The sequence below is a fragment of the Thamnophis sirtalis genome, unplaced genomic scaffold, assembly GCF_051295495.1.
Source record: "Thamnophis sirtalis isolate CommonGarterSnake01/CBP01778 unplaced genomic scaffold, rThaSir2_p1.2 scaffold_1, whole genome shotgun sequence".
Lineage (NCBI taxonomy): Eukaryota > Metazoa > Chordata > Lepidosauria > Squamata > Natricidae > Thamnophis > Thamnophis sirtalis.
The window spans coordinates 178,043,648-178,062,437 of record NW_028261381.1 but is presented as its reverse complement, the minus strand read 5'-3'; the positions used below and the strand labels follow the sequence as shown (position 1 = coordinate 178,062,437).

The 18,790-nt window shown below is 39.4% G+C and overlaps 1 protein-coding gene across 1 annotated transcript; it reads left to right on the top strand.

Moving 5' to 3' along the window:
• Nucleotides 1-1,130: 1,130 nt before the first annotated feature.
• On the top strand, nt 1,131-17,788 carry LOC148049917 (vomeronasal type-2 receptor 26-like). Its single transcript, XM_087705382.1, has 8 exons — nt 1,131-1,328; nt 1,527-1,725; nt 3,295-3,352; nt 4,608-4,899; nt 5,378-6,214; nt 8,108-8,326; nt 15,421-15,550; nt 16,205-17,788. Exons 1-8 carry the CDS (start codon nt 1,131-1,133, stop codon nt 17,107-17,109), a joined length of 2,838 nt encoding a protein of 945 aa, XP_087561508.1. The 3' UTR covers nt 17,110-17,788.
• Nucleotides 17,789-18,790: the final 1,002 nt, after the last annotated feature.

Genomic DNA, 18,790 nt, shown 5'->3' with positions numbered 1-18,790 from the left:
TAAACAGCTGGAAACACTCTCTTTTTCCACATCGTTCCATTCTGAGGCCGGCCCGACTTAATCAGTCTTTTGACTGGAATTTTTATTACCGGCTTGAAGATCTTTTCTTGCTTCTTTCAGAGATTTTGCGATATCTCCGAGATTAGCAAAATCATCTCTTCGGGATGCTTTAGGTCTGTTGGGACCCCCCAGCAATAAAAGTGTCGACTGCTATCTCAGAGCTTTGAGATCGCATGTCGTCTCATTGTGACTTTGCCCTCCCCCTTTGGGCCCCTTTTTAATTTGATGTGATTTCATAAAAATGGTGAAACAAGAGAGTGGCTTTTACTTCAAATAATTGGAAATTATGGGAATATTTGGTAGTGCAGTGGTTAGAATGCAGGATGCTGATCACTGGCTGCCAGTTTGGGTCTCACCAATTTTGACTCAACCTTCCATCCTTCCGTGGTGGATAAAAGGAGAACCCAGATTGTTGGGAGCAACAGGCTGACTCTGTAAACCACTTAAAGAGGGCTGTAAGTTGTAAAGTCATATATTAGTCTAAGTGCTATTTGTATTTTATAATCATCTCTGTCCAAAGACACATCATTTTAGTTCCTATGTGAAATTCCTTCTATTTGCATTTCAGATTTGGTACAATATAATTTAGAGTATTAAAACATTTCTCCTTAGGTCTCAGTATTGTGATGTGCTATGCTTAACTAATTAAAATAACACATTAAACAATCTTTTGTTTATGTAAATGTGACTGACAAGCAAGTACTGGAGCATATAACACCAGGTATGCTGCTGGAAGAAAATTATGAAATTGAGTCTCACTTACTTTGGAAATAGGAGAAAGCAATGATGTTTGAAAGAGTAAAAGGAAACCAGGCCATCAAAAATGCCATGGCTGGACACTACCAAACGTGACAACAGCTGGAACATAAAACAACTCAAAAGTGTAGTGCAGGATCAGAAGATGTAGAGACACCTGGCCCATAGAATCATTGAGAGACGTATCCAACTCAATGGATATCGATCCCTATTATATATTGGGTAATCACACCTCAATATTGCATCCAGCCTCAGAGAGAATCCAATACATAAGTGACAGGGTGTAAGATGCAGGCAGGGACAGCATATACTGAATGACACCACCAAGTAGTTGGAACAGGAATATATGCACACTGTATGGGCTAAGCCTTCTAAAACCCAGTTGTGATATTCCATACAAAGAGAATAACAGGGCTAAGATCCTCTGGAACTTCCGGATCAAAGCAGATAGGCAGGTCCTGGCCAATGAGCCAGACATAGAGGTCATAAAGGTCATAGAGAAGAAGACAGAGGTGGGAATAGATGAAGCAGTGTCAAATGGAACAGAAGTTGCCTTCAGAAGTTGTGGGAGCTTCATCACTGGAAGCCTTCAAGAAGAGACTGGACTGCCATCTGTCAAAAATGGTATAGAGTCTTCTTGGGTGGTGTGTTGGACCAAATGACCTACAAGGTCCCTTCCAACTCTGTTAATCTGTATCTGTAAATGACAGCAAGATCAGGAAGAAGGAGGATGGGACACTGAAAAGTTCTGGGGTCTAAAGGATGAATTGGAGAGGAAAGTCAAGGCCAAAGTGGTCCTAGTGATAGGGGTATTTTGGGCTGTGGCTTTCAAACTGGTAGAGGGGCTCCAGCAGATCCCAGGAACAACAGCAGAGCTCTGGGCCCAGAAGAGTGAAGTGCTAGGAACAGGTAAATTAGTGTGTCCATCCTTGTATTACTTGACTCAATGGCAAATGTGGAGGAGTGACCCCACCCTGGACCTTCTTATTGTGAGATGCCACAGGGGTCAGTGCTGTCCCCTCTTCTATTCGACATCTGCATGAGACCCCAGGGAAAGCTCATGTATCTCCATGTGGTGAGGTATCCTCTATATGCTGATGACACCCAATGGATCATCAGTGCTTCTGGTAAATTAAGCAGTGCTGTACATGTACGGTCCTGCTGTCTGGAGGCTATGAATATCTGGATGTGGAAAAACAGGCTTCTAAGGAACCTGAGCAAGACTGAGTGGCTTTGGGTTTGCAGGATCTCTAGTTCTAGGACTATACAATCTATGGTGCTGGGTGGAGTAGCATTTGCCCAAAACAGACCTTGCAAGAAAGGTGGGGTCCTTCTAGACTCATAACTCCTGCTTGAGGACATGGCTAGAAAGGCCTTTTCACAACTGTATATGCCAGTCGCACCTCTTCCAAGACAGAAAATGCCCTGGTCACATCTTGGTTGGACTAAGGCAATGTGTTCCGTATGAGCCTTCCCTTGAAGAGTATCCAGTAGCTTCAGCTGGTGTAAACTGCATTAACAAGAGCAGTTATGTTTCTGGGAGATCTCATCACACCTTTCCTTGCTGAGCTGCATTGTGTGGCCTCATCACTCCTGAGCTTCTGAAGGTCTTTCAAATCTGGTCATGCTTGCAGACTTGGGAAACCCAATATTTCTAATTCCTTTTAATAAATGTTGTATAAAGGTTTTAGGCAATGATAGTCTTCTTTATTTACACTTACACTTTATTTACACTTGTTTACACTTTTTACTGGACTGTTTCATGCTGCTCAGGATCATCAAGAGCCGAGGTGGCGCAGTGGTTAAATGCAGCACTGCAGGCTACTGCTAGATCAGCAGTTCAGCGGTTCAAATCTCACCGGCTCAGGGTTGACTCAGCCTTCCATCCTTCCGAGGTGGGTAAAATGAGGACCCGGATTGTTGGGGGCAATATGCTGACTCTCTGTAAACCGCTTAGAGAGGGCTGAAAGCCCTATGAAGCGGTATATAAGTCTACTGCTATTTTGCATGAGATGAGTGGCCATATAAACTTGATCAATCAATCCATTCCACCCCTTCTTTTGTGGATATAACTAAACCAGTTCTTCCATCTAAACACTGGGGTGATTGCTCACTCTTTCTAGGGTACAGCTGACTGCCACCCTGCCCCATCAGCACCCATTCTATCTGAACATACTATGGCACAGGCCAAACTCCATCTTGTGTTCACTTTCAGATAGGTCAAAAAGTTTAGTGCACTTTGACTCTCAAGTCCCTCTGCTCTGTGGATTAGCTGCAAGAGACACAAACATGTTTTTCCCATCTGATGTGCAAACCGCATCTATTGCTCAGTGGGTAGGACAATGGCTTTTCCTTGCAATTATCAGAAGAACAGTAATTTGTATTGTATCCCCTGTGGATTTTGACCCACAAAAAAGGCTTTAGAAAATATGATGTGAGTTTTCCCAGTGGTGGAGGACTTTGCTTTGTCTTCCAAAGATCTAACTCCAGGGTTCAGTGAGATTCAGCTGGTCTTGGTCTCAAAGCCCAAACACAGGTAAGAAAAAGCATGATATTAGTTTATTGATTGATTACTCTCGCAGCCCTATCCTTAAAATAGAATAAAATATAGCACATGGTCTAATTTCAGAATAAGATAGATAGGAGGACATAAATGATAAAATACAAATGTGTTAATTCAAAGAGATATCAGATAAATTTGCCCTGAGGTAATCTGGGCAGTTTAAACTGTGTAAATCTAGTGAGATTTCCTATACTCCTTGCAGTTCAGCTTCTACACAAACCTTCATTTCTGATCTAGGAGGGAAGGGGAGAAGAATGGCTGGGCTGCCTCTCCTGATGCTGCTGCTGCTCTTCTGGCTCCTTCCCCCAAATGCTACTAAGGAGATTCAAACTGTATGTGCATCGCAAAAACATTTACAGTTTCAAGATCCATGGGAATTTTACAGACCTGGTGATCTGAATATTGGGGGGAATTTGCCCCTGTTAACCTCTCTGCAGTTCAGAATCCCAGATTTCCAAAAGGACCCATTGCATCTTAATAATAGAGTCACGTAAGTTTCACCTGGAGGGGAAAGATATAGGTGATTGTTTTCTTTCCTTTTGATTCAGGGCTTCTTTTAAGAAATCCTCATTCTGGGGATCTTCAGATCTTAGTCCTTGTCTCAATAAAGAGGCAAATTCAAGAAATAGGCTAGAATTACCCATCGCTCCAGAAGTGTTCATGAGGAAGATGAGAGACAACATAAAACTGAGGAGAGACAACACTACTAGACTCTAGCTGCCCTAGTGAAGATGTTGACTTATAATATTAATTTGGACCTAAAGTTATAATAATAAAAAAAAACTCAAAGAAATGTTCAATCTTATTCCAATGTGGGACATTACCAAATAAAAACCCCTCAGTTTAGGAATCTGCAGAGCTCATGAATAATGGCCCTTAGTGAGTCTGTGTTGTGACCCTCACTGGAGTCTTTTGCTCAGACCCGAAGAAGCTGCTCGGAGAGAGGAAGAAAATGATTAGGGAAGAAGAGGAGCAACTGGGGAGGATTTCAGACCAAATGAAGGAAGGAGGGAGAACAGAGGGGTGGTGGTGGTAAAATGATCTGGGAGAAGGACAGCCAGGCCTTTCTCCTTACTCAGAAATCCCTCCAAGTTAAGTCAAGGAACATCGTTTAAAAAATCCAAACAAATGAAATTTGTGACTTTCTGTTCCAAGGACACTTAAGAAAGGCAATGCCAACATCAACAGCACCAAAAATATAATGCTCCCCATATTTTTCCCACTACAGACTCACACCCCCAAACTACCAGTACTTCCTAGCCTTGGTGTTTACTGTCACGGAGGTGAACAAGGATCTGGATCTCCTGCCCAACATCACTCTTGGCTTCCACATCTATGAGAATAGCAAGATTCACAGGGAGATTTCCTTATTCAGCCTCTCCCTGCTCTCCACACGAGGCCAAATGGTTCCAGGTTATAAATGTGACAGGCAGGACACCCTTCTCTCCGTCATTGGGGGTGAGGGCCCCAAATCCTCAAGGCAGATGGCCTCCATCTTCAGCATCTTCAAGATCCCACAGGTAAGTGGGGATTACAGTATGGAGTAGACAAACATAGAGAAGGCAAGGATGAAATCAATGTTTTGGTGGGGAGGGGAGAATATTAGATGTATATGACTTAAATAATCCATCTCATATTTGAATTGATTTCTGGATTTTATATATCAAGATACATTTTTATATAACAACAAAGCCATATTGATATAATTCTGAAAAAGGAATTAGTTCCTGACTTTCATAGAAGTTTATCATATTTCTGCAGCTTTCAGTGCAATTTATTCTCTGTGTCAGATTTAGGATTTGTTCCTTTTACTTCTGATCTGTCACAACCAGGAAACAATAGATAACTGGTGGCTCTTCCTAAGAAGGGAGGAAGATGAAGCCTGCCACTCAAAGTGGATAAACCTGACTGGTGGGGCAATGAACCACACAATGGGGACCCTTGAAGTCAGCATTAAAATGTACTTTGTCTTTTCAAGAAGATTCTCCTTTTTTCCAGCTCGGTGTTGGCTCTGAGTTCACTCAGGGAGACAGAAGAGTTTATCCGTCCTTCTTCCGGATTAATCCCAGGGAATTTCCTCAGTACGTGGGTGTAGTCCAGCTACTCCTGTATTTCCAGTGGAACTGGGTTGGGCTGGTGGCCCCTGAAAATGACAGTGGAGAACATTTCATTTCCTCTCTGGTGCCAATGCTGAAGGAGAAGGAGATCTGCCTGGCCTTCACTGAAATTATGAAATCTGATTTTATTGCTACTTCAGTTTCAAAATTACATCATATTTTCAATACTTGGTCTATAGGTGAAGTGATTATTTTGTTTGCAGACTCCAATACTATTACAAATGTACAGATAGTTATGTTTGCTTATGAAAGAGAGAGACATGCATCATTTCTGAAAGTCTGGATCTTTACATCCAGTTGGAAAATTAATGCGCTGAACTCTCAATACTTATTGAAAAGTATAAAGCCCTTCCATGGAGCTTTGCATTTTAGGGACCACACCAGGGATGTCTCAAAATTCAGCCATTTTCTCCTGTCTTTAGACCCTTTGAACCCACAAGGGGACGTTTTTCTCCCAACGTGGTGGGAATGGGTCTTTGGCTGCAAGATCTACAAACCAGGCAGGATCCCTCCAAAGGGGAGAAAACCATGTACAGGAAAGGAGGATTTACGGAATCTGCCATCTTACGTGTTTGAAACAAGCATGAAAGGGGAAAGTTACAACATCTACAATGCCATTTATGCTGTGGCACACGCATTACATGCCATGCATGGATCCAGAGGGCAACCAGCCATGATGAGGATTGGAAAGAGGATCTCAAATGTCCAGTCATGGCAGGTAATTTCTGTGAGGTTTTTTTTTCCATTCCTTGGACTGGATAAAGGTTTTTAATGCAGGACACAGATGCTTAGAGAGGAAGCTCCCCGTTTGTATTTCTTGAATTAAACAATTCTATGGCATCATATCACTGCATCAAATCTGCATCAAACCAGATTAAAACAGTAATTATTAACAAAAAGACAAATGAGGGGTCAACCTATATTCCAAAGAAACTGAGAGCAGTACAGGAAGTAACAAATGGAAGATTATCAAGAGTGATCCAATGTCCAGTCTGGAAAGGTAATTTCTGCAATCATCATCATCATCATCATCATCATCATCATCATCATCATCACCACCACCACCACCACCATCATCATCATCATCATCATCATCATCATCATCATCATCATCATCATCTTTAAATAGGAAACTCACAATGTGTATTTCTTTCATCAAATATATGCATGGTATCATATTACTGCATGAAACCAGATTGAAATAGTATTTAAGCAGAAAACAACAGTAAAGTCAATTAAACAAAATATTTTGTTGAGAGAGGTGGAGGAGAGAAGGGAAATAAACCAAACCAGTGTCCATGAGGTTCATGTAGGAAAGACCTTCCTAAAAATTCTTCAAAGGTCTTCAAGGGTTGCCTGAGTTTCATAAAGTGGTCATTCCAGGGAGGAAGCACCATCCCAGAGCAAGAGAGAACAAAGAGCAAGATAGCAATTTTGCCAGAGGCTTAAACAGTCCTAGTGGGCACATTTGCAGAACCACCTCAGTTTTCTTCTGGATGTGCCCTTGATGACGATGATGATGTTATCCGTCATGCCTGACTTTTGGTGATTCTGTGGTCCAGATTGCTCGTCATTCTCCAATCTTGTACTACTTTTTTAAAAGATAGTAAACTCAGTTGATTTTAATCTTGGTTTGTGTTTCTATGGCTTAGCATGCTGTGTGACCTTCCTCGTGTCTTTAGTTTGCAATGTGTTGTACTGAACAGCTTGTTGTGTCCAAGCAACCTTTGTCAAATTTACCACACAGAACTGGACTCAACCTAGTCTGAAATTCATCAGATGTTTTTTATTTCTGCCTCAAAGGCTAAAGAACGGATCTCTTTGGCCAGTGAAGCCACAAATCAGGGCAGGCACTGTGTGGAAAACAAATCCTTAGAGGAGTGGGGGAGTATCAGCAGAACAGAAATAAAGAAGGAATGTTTGCTAATTGGCATATTAAAAGGAATGTTTTCTTTTACAAAACTTTTACAAAAGTTTTAAAAAATTAAAAAAACGTATTTCAACATTTGAAAAAAGAAGAAAAAAATCAAGGAAACAATTGATCCATTAATGGAAGAAAATGGCAAGAAGGGAACAAGCAAAGATACAATTCGGCATCAAATGCTAAACCTTGGGCCTCTTCTGGACAGTAGAATAACAAACTGGGGCAGGAAATTCCTTCACATGGCCCCACTTGGTCATATCTTGTTCCCACATTCTGCTTTCCTTGATTGTCAGCTAGAGAAAGTCACTCGGATTCTACACCAATGTGGTAAAAATGATTTAATTGTTCCTAAAATGCATTGCTCATTTTCAAGACTTTGGGCCAAAGTCAACATTTAAAAAGAGCCTAGTATCACAGAAGCAAGACCATACAAGGAATTTTGAATTTGACATATTTGTATGTAGACACCATTCTGATAAAAACTGCAGCTGAAGTAGCTGTAATACAAATGGCCAATACAAAAGAGAAACTTTTGTAGGGGAAGTAGGTAAAAACTTGATGTTATTCTAGATTGCTCAGATCTTCAACAAGGAAACTCTTCTAGATTCCCAGATAGATACGAATCCCCTAATATGAGGGCCATCACACAATGATAGAAACCAGTTATTCCAATTTCTTTTCATTCAGCTTCTTCCCTGTTTGAGGAAGGTCCACTTCAACAACAGTGCTGGTGATGAAATCTCCTTCTCAGAAAGTGGACTGGGATCTGCTCGTTATGATCTTCTCAACTGGGTTTTCTTCCCCAATCTATCTTTTGTCCACAGTAAAGTTGGACAGATAGAACCTGAGGCTCCCCCAGGGCAGGATTTCAACATTAACTCTGATGCAATTGTCTGGACAAAAAGGGTGAGCTGGAAGTTAAAATAAATGCAGCAAAAGAGTCATTCTCTTGTTATTTTTTTTATTATTATTATTAAAAGGTTTTTATTTTCCTTTTTTTTTTCATTTTCATACACTCACATATATACTGTGCATAGCCGGAGCCATACAACATTAAACAATAATTGCAGCAATTCCTCTTGTCAACAATACCCCCAAAATTAGAAGCCCAATATACCTCTTCCACTCTCCGTACACCTCTCTCTTCCACCCCCTCCAACTTTCTATCTTCCCTCAATCATCCCCCTCTACCCTACTTCCCCTCCCCCTCTACCACTCCTCTCTCCCGATCCACTCCCTCCCTTCCTTCTCACCCTCCCTCTCATCCTCTCTCCTGCCCTCTCTACCCATCTTTCTTCTATCCCACTCTTCCTCCCCTTGGTGTATTTCCACTATATGTCAATGTACTTAACATCCTATTTTTACACAGAAATTAAAGAAAAACAGTATACATGTGAAGTCGCATTACATTGAAATTTAACACATAAATATCCCTCCCTCCCCCCACCCTCCCCCCCCAACACCCCACCTCCCCCCCCGACTTCCCAGAGCCCATACACGGTATAGATTTTTAACAAACACAGTCTAAAGTATATTGAGAAAAAAGAAATAAAAAATGGTTAATAACATCTCTACATTGATCTTAGCTTCTTCTTGCTATGCTAACTTTAAACAGTTTAAATCATTCCTGATCTTAAGCATAGGCTACCTGGAATTTCTTAGTCCCATATTTGTTTTGTATATAGTCAATCCATTTTTCCAGTCTCGTTTATATCTTTCATTTGAGTGGCCTTTAAGATATGCCGATATTTTAGCCATCTCGGCTAAATTTGTAACTTTCAATGTCCATTCTTGAGTTGTAGGCAAGTCTTCCTTCTTCCAGTATTGCGCCACCAACAGTCTTGCTGCCGTTATTAGGTGCAAAATCAATTTAGTCTCTACCACTGTAAAGTCAGTACTTATACCTAGTAAAAATAGCTGAGGAGTAAACTTTATCCTTCTTTTAAAGATATTTTGCATAATCCACCATATTTTTATCCAAAATGCCTTAACCTTTTGGCAGGTCCACCATATATGAAAATATGTAGCATCGAGAGAACCACATCTCCAACATTTAGGCTGTAAATTCAGATACATAGAAGCCAGTGTTTTAGGATCTAAATGCCATCTATAGAACATCTTATAAAAATTTTCTCTCAGGTTTTGAGCTTGTGTAAATTTCTTACCCAGATTCTTTCCCATGTATCCAGCATTATTGGTTCTTCAATGTTTTGAGCCCACTTTATCATACAATCTTTAACTAATTCTATTTCCGAATCCATCTGTATTAATACATTATATATCCTCTTTATATGCATTAAGCTTTGATCTCTTATTTGTTTAAATAGATTATCCTCAACTTGGATAAAACCAATTTTTTGATCTGTTTTCCACCTGGCCTGTAATTGCCCATACTGGAACCATGTTTGAACTACCTTCTCCTCTTTTAATACCTCTAAAGATTTTAGTTGTAGTACCCCCCTTTCCAAAATGAAAAGCTGTCTGTAGGTAGTTCTATCCTGTTTTTGTGTTATATTCATATTTTCAATTGCATGTCTAGGAATTGCCCACATGGGTAACTTGTCATTTAATTTATATTGGTACTTTTTCCAGACCCGCAGTAAAGCATTTCTTAAGATATGACTTTTAAAATTCTTGTCCAATTTTTTGTTGAATAATAGGTAAGCATGCCAACCATATACCAGATCGTGTCCCTCAATATTCAATATTCTATCATTAGTTAAATGAGTCCAATCACTAATTAGAGATAGCACCACTGCATCATAATATAGTTTTAGGTTAGGTAATTTCAAGCCTCCTCTCTCGCGTGCATCTTGCATTATTTTCAGCTTTACCCTCGGCTTCTTTCCTGCCCATACAAATTTGTTGATACCCTTCTGCCATTCTAACAGATTCGCATCTGTTTTAAGTATAGGTAACATTTGGAAGAGAAATAAAAATTTTGGTAAAATGTTCATTTTCACTGCCGCTATCCTACTCAGCAAAGATAAGTGCAATTTCTCCCATTTTTTCATCTCTATCTGTATACTATACCAAAGTGGTTCATAATTATGCTTATATAGTTTCCGATTTGAAGTTAAAATATTAACTCCAAGATATTTGACTTTTTTGACTACCTCACATCCTAGCATCCCTCCTAGTTCTTCCTTTTGTTTAGTATTCATATTTATAGCTAATATTTTTGTTTTTCCTAAATTTATTTTAAAACCAGACACTTGACCATATTGATAAATCGTATTCATTAAAACCATACTGGATTCCTGCGGTTGTTCCAATATTATGACCAAATCATCTGCAAAAGCGTGCACTCTGTATTCTTGCTGCCTAATCTTGATCCCTTTTAGACCATCCAAGCCCCGTATTTTATTCAACATTACTTCCAGAGTTATAATGAACAATAGTGGGGACAAAGGACAGCTCTGTCTTGTACCTTTTCCGATTTGAAAAGGATCTGTTAAACTTCAGTTGACTATGATTTGGGCTGTTTGCTGTTGGTATATTGCTTTAATTGACTGTAAAAAGCTATCTCCTATCTGCATTTTTTGCAATATCTTCAACAGGAATTGCCAATTAACTCGATCAAAGGCCTTCTCAGCATCCAAAAATATGAATGCGGCAGGGATTTGATTGTTCTTTCCCAAATATTCTAAAGCATTAATGATTAATCTAACATTGCCCTTCAGCTGTCTCCCCTGTATAAAACCTGTTTGGTCGGTATGTATCAATTGTTGAATAACCACCATTAACCTATTTGCTAATATTTTAGTAAAATTTTTATAATCTACATTAAGTAATGAAATAGGTCTATAATTTTTTGGCTGAGTAATATCTTGATCTTCTTTGGGTATCAACAATATAAACGCTGTCTTCCAAGATGGAGGCATCTTACCTTCCGTTTGAATCTTATTAAATAATTCTCTAAGAGGTTCTACCATTTCTAACTGTAAATTTTTATAGTAAACCGCTGTCAAACCATCTGTACCTGGTGCTTTCCCTAACTTTAATTGCTTGATTACCTGCAAAATTTCCCCCGAAGTTATTGGTTGGTTCAACTTTTGCCTGTGCTCTTCTCTAACTGAGGGTATTTTCTCTTTATCTAAATATTTGTCTATATCTAAACCATTAATTTTATCCCCTTTATACAATTCTGTAAAAAATTCCCAAAATGCCTTTTGAATCTTCTCCTGTTGAAACACCTCCTTCCCTCTGTAAGTCAGTTTAGATATATTTCGAATTTTCCTTTTTTTCCTAATCTGATAAGCTAACCATCTGCCAGGTTTGTTTACGTTACAAAAAGTATTGTGTTTTGCATATAATAAACTAGTGGCTACCTGGTCAGAGATCAACATGTCAAATTGAGATTTTAATATGGTGATTGCTTCTTTAACCTTTGTATCGCCTGGATTTATTGTTACCTCCATCTCTTTCCTCTTAATTTCCTCTTCCAATTCTCTTCATTTTAGCCTTTGTTTATATCTATGTGTTTTATTTATATTCATCAGCACTCCTCTCATATATTATTCAGATAACATTTTTTTACAATCATTAATATACTTTTCATATCTAAATAAGTTTTCATTCAATCTCCAAGACCTTCTTGCCTGCACTGCCCTTCCCAATTCCATCCAAACTGGGTTATGATCCGAAAGGACCCTAGCTGCAATCTTTGTCTTCTTCACCCTAGAAAGCAAATCATTAGTGATTAGTATAAAATCAATCCTTGAAAAGGATTGACGTCTATCAGAAAAGAAAGTGAAATCATGTTCCTCTGCATTTCTCACTCGCCAAATATCTCTCAATTCGAAGTCATCCATCATGTCAAAAAAAGATTTGGGTAGCTTTGCTTGCATCTTAGTATTTGGGCGAGAAGTCTTCTTATCTCTTTTAGTGTCTATCACACCATTCCAATCACCCAATAGTATACAAGACCTATAGTCCCACTGAACTAATTTAGCATGAAGATTTCTATAGAATCTGTCTTGCTGTTGATTAGGAGCATAAATTCCCAAAAGTAATATCTTTTTCCCTTCTAAGATTAGATCTAACGTGATATATCTTCCAAAGGGATCTGCTTCAATCAATTCAGCTTTGATATCTTTTCTTAAGTATACAACTATACCATTTTTCTTTTCCATGGCAGAGGCTACAAAATGTTGACCAAGTTTTGGGTTAATCAAATATTTTTGATCAGTTGATTTGATATGAGTTTCTTGCAAACAAATTATATCATTCTTAAACTGTTTAAGATAGTGAAATATTTTCTTTCTCTTCTGTGGAGAATTTAGTCCATTGACATTCCATGTTAGAATCTTAGTTGTCATCTTTGGTTACCTGAAGCTTTTTTAGAGCCTCCTGCATGGCCTGTTTAACCTTTGGCCTAGCTCCTCCCATGGCTTCTGAGCTTGTTGCTGTAACTCCTTGATTGATGGCCGGTGATTGTTGAGGTTGTTGCCTTTTTGCTTGTTTTTCCATTCGTCTGGTAGTCATACAGCTAGGTCTTTGTTGCATAACACCTTGCCCTTCTAGGGAGGGGAGATGGTACATCTTGTCTGGTAGTTTTGCTGTCTGTCTTGTCCTTCTTGTGGTCTTTCTCCGGATCCAGATGGTGCAGGGTGTCCCACCTTCAAAATATTGTGATAAAAATCTCAAGCTTTCCATACGGAGTTGAGACGATATCTTTGCCTGTCAAATGTAAATATAATACCAAATGGTGCATCCCATCTGTAGTGTATCTGACGGATTCTGAGTTCTTCCACTAAAAAAGCATAGTCTCTCCTGGCTCTTAGCATTTGAGGTGGTATTTCTTTCAAAACAGTCAAATCCTGGCCCCCAATTTGGAGCCTAGTGTTATAGGACTCTTGTAATATCATGTTTCTGAACTCTCTTGTAGTGAAATATATAACTACATCTCGGGGAAGTTGCTTCTGTTTTGCCACCCAAGAATTAACGCGATAAGCTTTATCAATCTACCAGTCAAAGTTGGACCCCGGTCTTCCCACCAGACAATCAAAAGCTTCTGAAAGAATCTGTTTCAAGTTCTCCTGTTTATCCTCACGCAACCCCCTTACTCTTAATGCCAGCTCCATCTGCCTCTACTGTATCATAATAATTTGTTTTTCAGTGTTTTCAACTTTTTGTTGCACCACCTCAGTTTTGGATGTCAAATTGGTATTAGCTGAAGAGCCGAGGTGGCCCAGTGGTTAAATGCAGCACTGCAGGCTACTGCTAGATCAGCAGTTCAGCGGTTCAAATCTCACCGGCTCAGGGTTGACTCAGCCTTCCATCCTTCCGAGGTGGGTAAAATGAGGACCCAGATTGTTGGGGGCAATATGCTGACTCTCTGTAAACCGCTTAGAGAGGGCTGAAAGCCCTATGAAGCGGTATATAAGTCTACTGCTATTGCTAGCTTCGTTAGGATCCTCTAGACTATCTTCAATTCCAGAAACATTTTCTGTCAGTACAGTTACAAGTCCCAGCATATCATCTTTCATTTTAGCAATCCTAGTATCAATTTTATCATACAAGTCCGCCTTAAGTTCTTTTATCTCCTCTTTTATCTCCTCTTTAAAATCTCTAAAAGTTTCCAAAAAAGTTCTTTCATTAGCAAATCTCCAGTATGGGGCATAGAGGGTGGAGGCTGCGACTTTGTGCCAGGTATTGGGGATGTACTTCTAGGAGGTGGTTTCAAAGCAGGATTTAATTTTGAGGCCATTCCAAGTCTTATCTTCGAGCAATTAATCAAACTCTACTGGCCCGCTATGCAGCTACAAAAAGAAGCATTAAATCACCCCTTTATTAGCTCCGTAGGACTTTTCAGAAGGTTTCAGAAAAAAAGCATTGTAACGAAACAGCTCAGCATATTCAACGCCATTTTAAACTTCTCTATATTAGAAAAATATATTAGCAAAGTTGATTTTTAAAAAAAGGTCTTGTGGAATCTTGTAGAAATGAAACTAATTAATACAAATCTGCTGGCCGGCTATAAGGCAGAGCAATGAATCACTCCCTTCCATTGAAGTTTTATAGCTGTTCTTTGCAAGAAGATTAAGGAGGGGAGCGTTGTTATGGAGAATTCACCGTCACCATTTTAAAAGCTTTTTTTTTAAAAAAACAAAACCAAATTAACGAAGGAAGATATTGTAAAAAAATGAAGCTAGGATTAAATAAGCAAATGAAGTTCTCAGATACGGGCTCTGCTTGTATTAAAATCAAATAGTTCAAATATTGTTCTAAGTGGGAGGATCTTACTTTGGGCTGCAAAAAGCAGCTGTAGATTCTGGTGCAGAGATGATTCTGCCTCGGCCGGCCCCCCACTCTCTTCGCAGACAAAAAAGCTGCAAAGATCAAAAAGGCACTTTGCCAGCTGGATCTCTCTCCTTCCCTTCTTGCCTGAATGGATAAGGTACCTGTCAGATGTGTAGACAGATAACACGACCAGGATCTCGGGAGCAGCTCTATTAAGCTGCTACCATCAGCAAGGTCCTGCCCAGGAAGTCCAAAAGAGTCATTCTCTTCTAGGGATTCAAAACATCTCCCTTACTGGAGAACAGGTTACTGAATCAAAACTTTGGCAACAATTTGATGACAAAACTACTTTGCATGTAACATATTTGAGGTCTGATTTGTGACAGATCCAAAAGTGTTGAGATTAGGAAGAAATTCTGCTTGATACCCAGGATGCAGATGGAGCAGGCAATAGTGGTTTCCATGGACCATTCCCATTCAGTTGGATCTCCATCAGTGTTTGCTTCAGAAAAGCTATAGCTCAATTCATGACCCTTCTATTGCATGTCAAGCCCCAGTTACAATCTCCAGCATCCATTGGTGGTCTGGAATGGAATCGGCCTTAATCTCTCTGTGCCTTTTCCAGGTTTCTGCTAGAGCCCAGTTAACCATTTCTTTTGAAGACATTTTGATAATGGAAACAGAAATGTACAAATGAATCAGTGAAGCATGTTTGTTGCTTATACTATCTCAAGCATCTCCTTATTCTCTTTCAGAAAGTGCCTTTTGGCCGGTGTGGCATGAAGAGGTGCCATGCAGGAGAGAAGAGGAGTGTTCCAGAGGGAGAGCAGGTCTGCTGCTACCGATGTGATCCTTGTTCAGAAGGGACCATTTCTAATCAGACAGGTAGAACAAACTTTTAATGTAGATCTTCTAAGATCCAGGAAACCATTCAGTAGAGGGCAATATCAATTTTGTTGTTATTTTTCATAAATTGAAATTCTTCAACATGTTCATGTTTTTCAGCAGAAATTCTGAGTTCATGGGATCTAAACTGTCCTGCCCACCTCCCACCCCAGGTCACCTGTGTCAGGATTGTCCTGAGATTGTCCTGAGGAGACAACCTGCCCCACTGCTCAGCAATTTAACGCAAGGTAGTTTGGGACACAATTCATGTGTTGAGGAGTCCTTGGTGCTCTTCATGTTTTACCTCCTTGATTTTCTACTCAACTCTTACAACCCATTGGGAAATCCCACTACAAATCTTTTCATGAAGGAGTGTGAGGTTAAAGCTCTAATATTTATTATCTAGAGTATGATTGTTCAGTCCCAGAAAATTGATAGATCTGTTGGGGAATGAGAAGTTATATCCAGCTATATCTGTGTATTCTCCTCTGCAACAAAATTCTGAAAGTGCAATTGCAAAACACAAAGCAGAGAATTTGAGCCAAAGAGGTGAAAACATCCTTGCCTCTAGCTAACCTGTCATCAGGGTCATCAGTAAAGGATGATTAACCCTTTTTGATCCATCATGAAATACAAAATGACTCTTGATTTCAGATGCAGCTCACTGTGACCCCTGTCCAGAAGACCAGTATCCCAACAAGGACAAGGACCACTGCATTGCCAAGATGCTCCACTTCCTCTCCTATCAAGAGACTCTGGGATACATCTTAGTTTCTCTTGCTCTTTTTCTCTCTGTGACCACATCTGCAGTCCTGGTGGTTTTCCATAAAAATCATGACACGCCAATTGTCAAGGCCAACAACCGAGATCTCACCTACATCCTCCTAGTCTCTCTCCTGCTCTGCTTCCTCTGCTCCTTCCTTTTCATTGGGCGACCTCAGATGCTCACCTGTCTCTTCCGACAAACAGCCTTTGCCATTCTGTTTTCCCTTGCAGTTTCCTCTGTCTTGGCAAAAACTATCATGGTGGTTCTGGCCTTTATGGCCACCAAGCCAGGAAACAGGGCTAGGAAATTCTTAGGAAAACCACTGACCAATTCCATTGTATTAGGCTGTCCCCTGATCCAGGCAATTCTTTGTGCCACCTGGCTGATAACCACTCCCTCATTTCCCAATTTTGATTTCCACTCCTTGACTGGAGAGGCCATCTTGGAATGTAATGAAGGCTCAGCTTTAATGTTTTACACTGTCCTGTCCTACCTGGGTTTTCTGGCCCTTGTAAGTTTCACTGTGGCCTTTCTGGCTAGGAACTTGCCTGACAGCTTTAATGAAGCCAAGTTCATTACTTTCAGCATGCTGATCTTCTGCAGTGTTTGGATCACCTTCATCCCCACTTATCTGAGCACCAAAGGGAAGTCCATGGTGGCCGTGGAGATCTTCTCCATCTTGGCATCTGGGGCTGGTCTGTTGGCTTGCATCTTTTTCCCCAAATGTTATATTATTCTACTGAGACCCGATCTAAATTGTAGAGAAAACATAATGAGACTCAAGAACCTCTGACTAATGTAGTTTTTGAGAACTTTTATTTGATTTTTGGACTTTTTTATTTTATCAGCTATTTGGACTTTTTTATTTTATCATGAAATGAGGAAAGGGCTTTTCCATGAAATAATCAGATGATGAAAACCATTACAAAGTACCTATTAATCTTAAACAATCCCTCACCTTTCATTTTTCATTTATGCCAGTTCTCTTCTGAGTCGATCCCCCTGAGTTGATCATCTTGGAAATAAATCTGGATGTTAAATATGTAAATATTCCTTTCCAAAATGATGGATTTATTTGAATCAAAAGTGTCTAAGAAAATATGCTGGGGTGGATTTACTATCGTTATTTTTAAGCATGTTTGTTTCCATAGGTCACTGAAAGTTTGCTGAATTTCTTATTATTTTTTCATTCACCTAATTACTAGTTCTTTTAAAATAAATTATAGAATTCAAATAATCCACATTGTTTTTCTCTCTATTAATTGAAAAATACTTTATGAAAATAGAGTCCTCTGGGATTGTGCGGCCTATAAATCGATTTAATAAATAAATAAATAATAAAATATAAGATAATAACAATAGTACATATTAAAAGTAGATATTTACAATATTTTTCTGTTAATATCTGCTTTTCTGTTTTTCTGCTAATTGTTACTACTTTTTATGGTTTATTGATGAAGAAGGAAGGACAAAGAGATGAATGGAAGAAAGGAAAGAAGCATGGATGAGAATAAATGTTTTCTCAGAAGTCAAAATAAATGTTTCCTAGATTTGAAATGCATACTTGTTGAATATATTTGCAAATTAATATATCAAATACCAAAACAGTTGTATTTGGCAGAGGAATTGAGTGAACCAATGGTGGGATTCAAATTTTTACTAGCAGTTCTGCGGGTGTGGCTTGGTGGGCATAGCTTGGTGGGTGTGGCAGGAGAAGGATACTGCAAAATCTCCATTTCCATCCCATTCCAGGGCAAAGATAATGTCAAATCTCCATTTCCACCCAAATCTAGGGAAGGATACTGTAAAATCTGCATTTCCTCCCCATTCCAGGGGAAGAATACTGTAAAATATCCATTCTAAAACCACTCCAGGGCAAGGATACTGTAATATCTCCATTTCTACCCAAGTCGATTTTGGGACAAACCATTTTTCTCTTGAATTTATGTTTTACCGACAAAGATATAAAGGGAGACCAGTACAGAAGCTATTTAGCTCTCATCAGCTAGCCATACCCTTCTTGGATTTGAACCCTGGCTACTTGCATAATAGGTAGTTGTATTAACCTCTAAGCTATGGACTCTCCTCCCTTTGTCGGCTATACCTGGGGAAAGATTAAGTGTTTTTTTCAGGGCAACCTTGTCTACTCAATTATAGGCTGGAGCATATTACTTCCATTTTCATTTTTGCCTTTCAGCACCATTCCAGGAGCTTTCATAGGCAGTTGTTTTTGTGACAAACTATTTTTCTGTTGAATTTATGTTTCACTAACAAAGAAATAAACAGAGACTAGTATAGATTGAGGGCAAGGCATTAAACACCAAATACTTTCCAGAATAAATCTATTTTTAATAGCTTGTGGGACACAAGAATCAGATCTAGTTTTTCAGGCAAAGCTGACAGTGTCCTGGAAGGTGGGAGGCTCTATAAATATTTTAAATAAATAGACAAAACAAAACCTCCAGAGAACAGGG

Excerpts from the sequence above, each read along its gene's own strand:
- LOC148049917 (XM_087705382.1), top strand. The coding sequence starts at position 1,131 with ATGACACCACCAAGTAGTTGGAACAGGAATATATGCACACTGTATGGG. Across the intron at positions 1,329-1,526 it reads TCATAGAGAAGAAGACAGAG|CAAGATCAGGAAGAAGGAGG; the intron begins GTGGGAATAGAT and ends TGTAAATGACAG. Across the intron at positions 4,900-5,377 it reads GCATCTTCAAGATCCCACAG|CTCGGTGTTGGCTCTGAGTT; the intron begins GTAAGTGGGGAT and ends CCTTTTTTCCAG.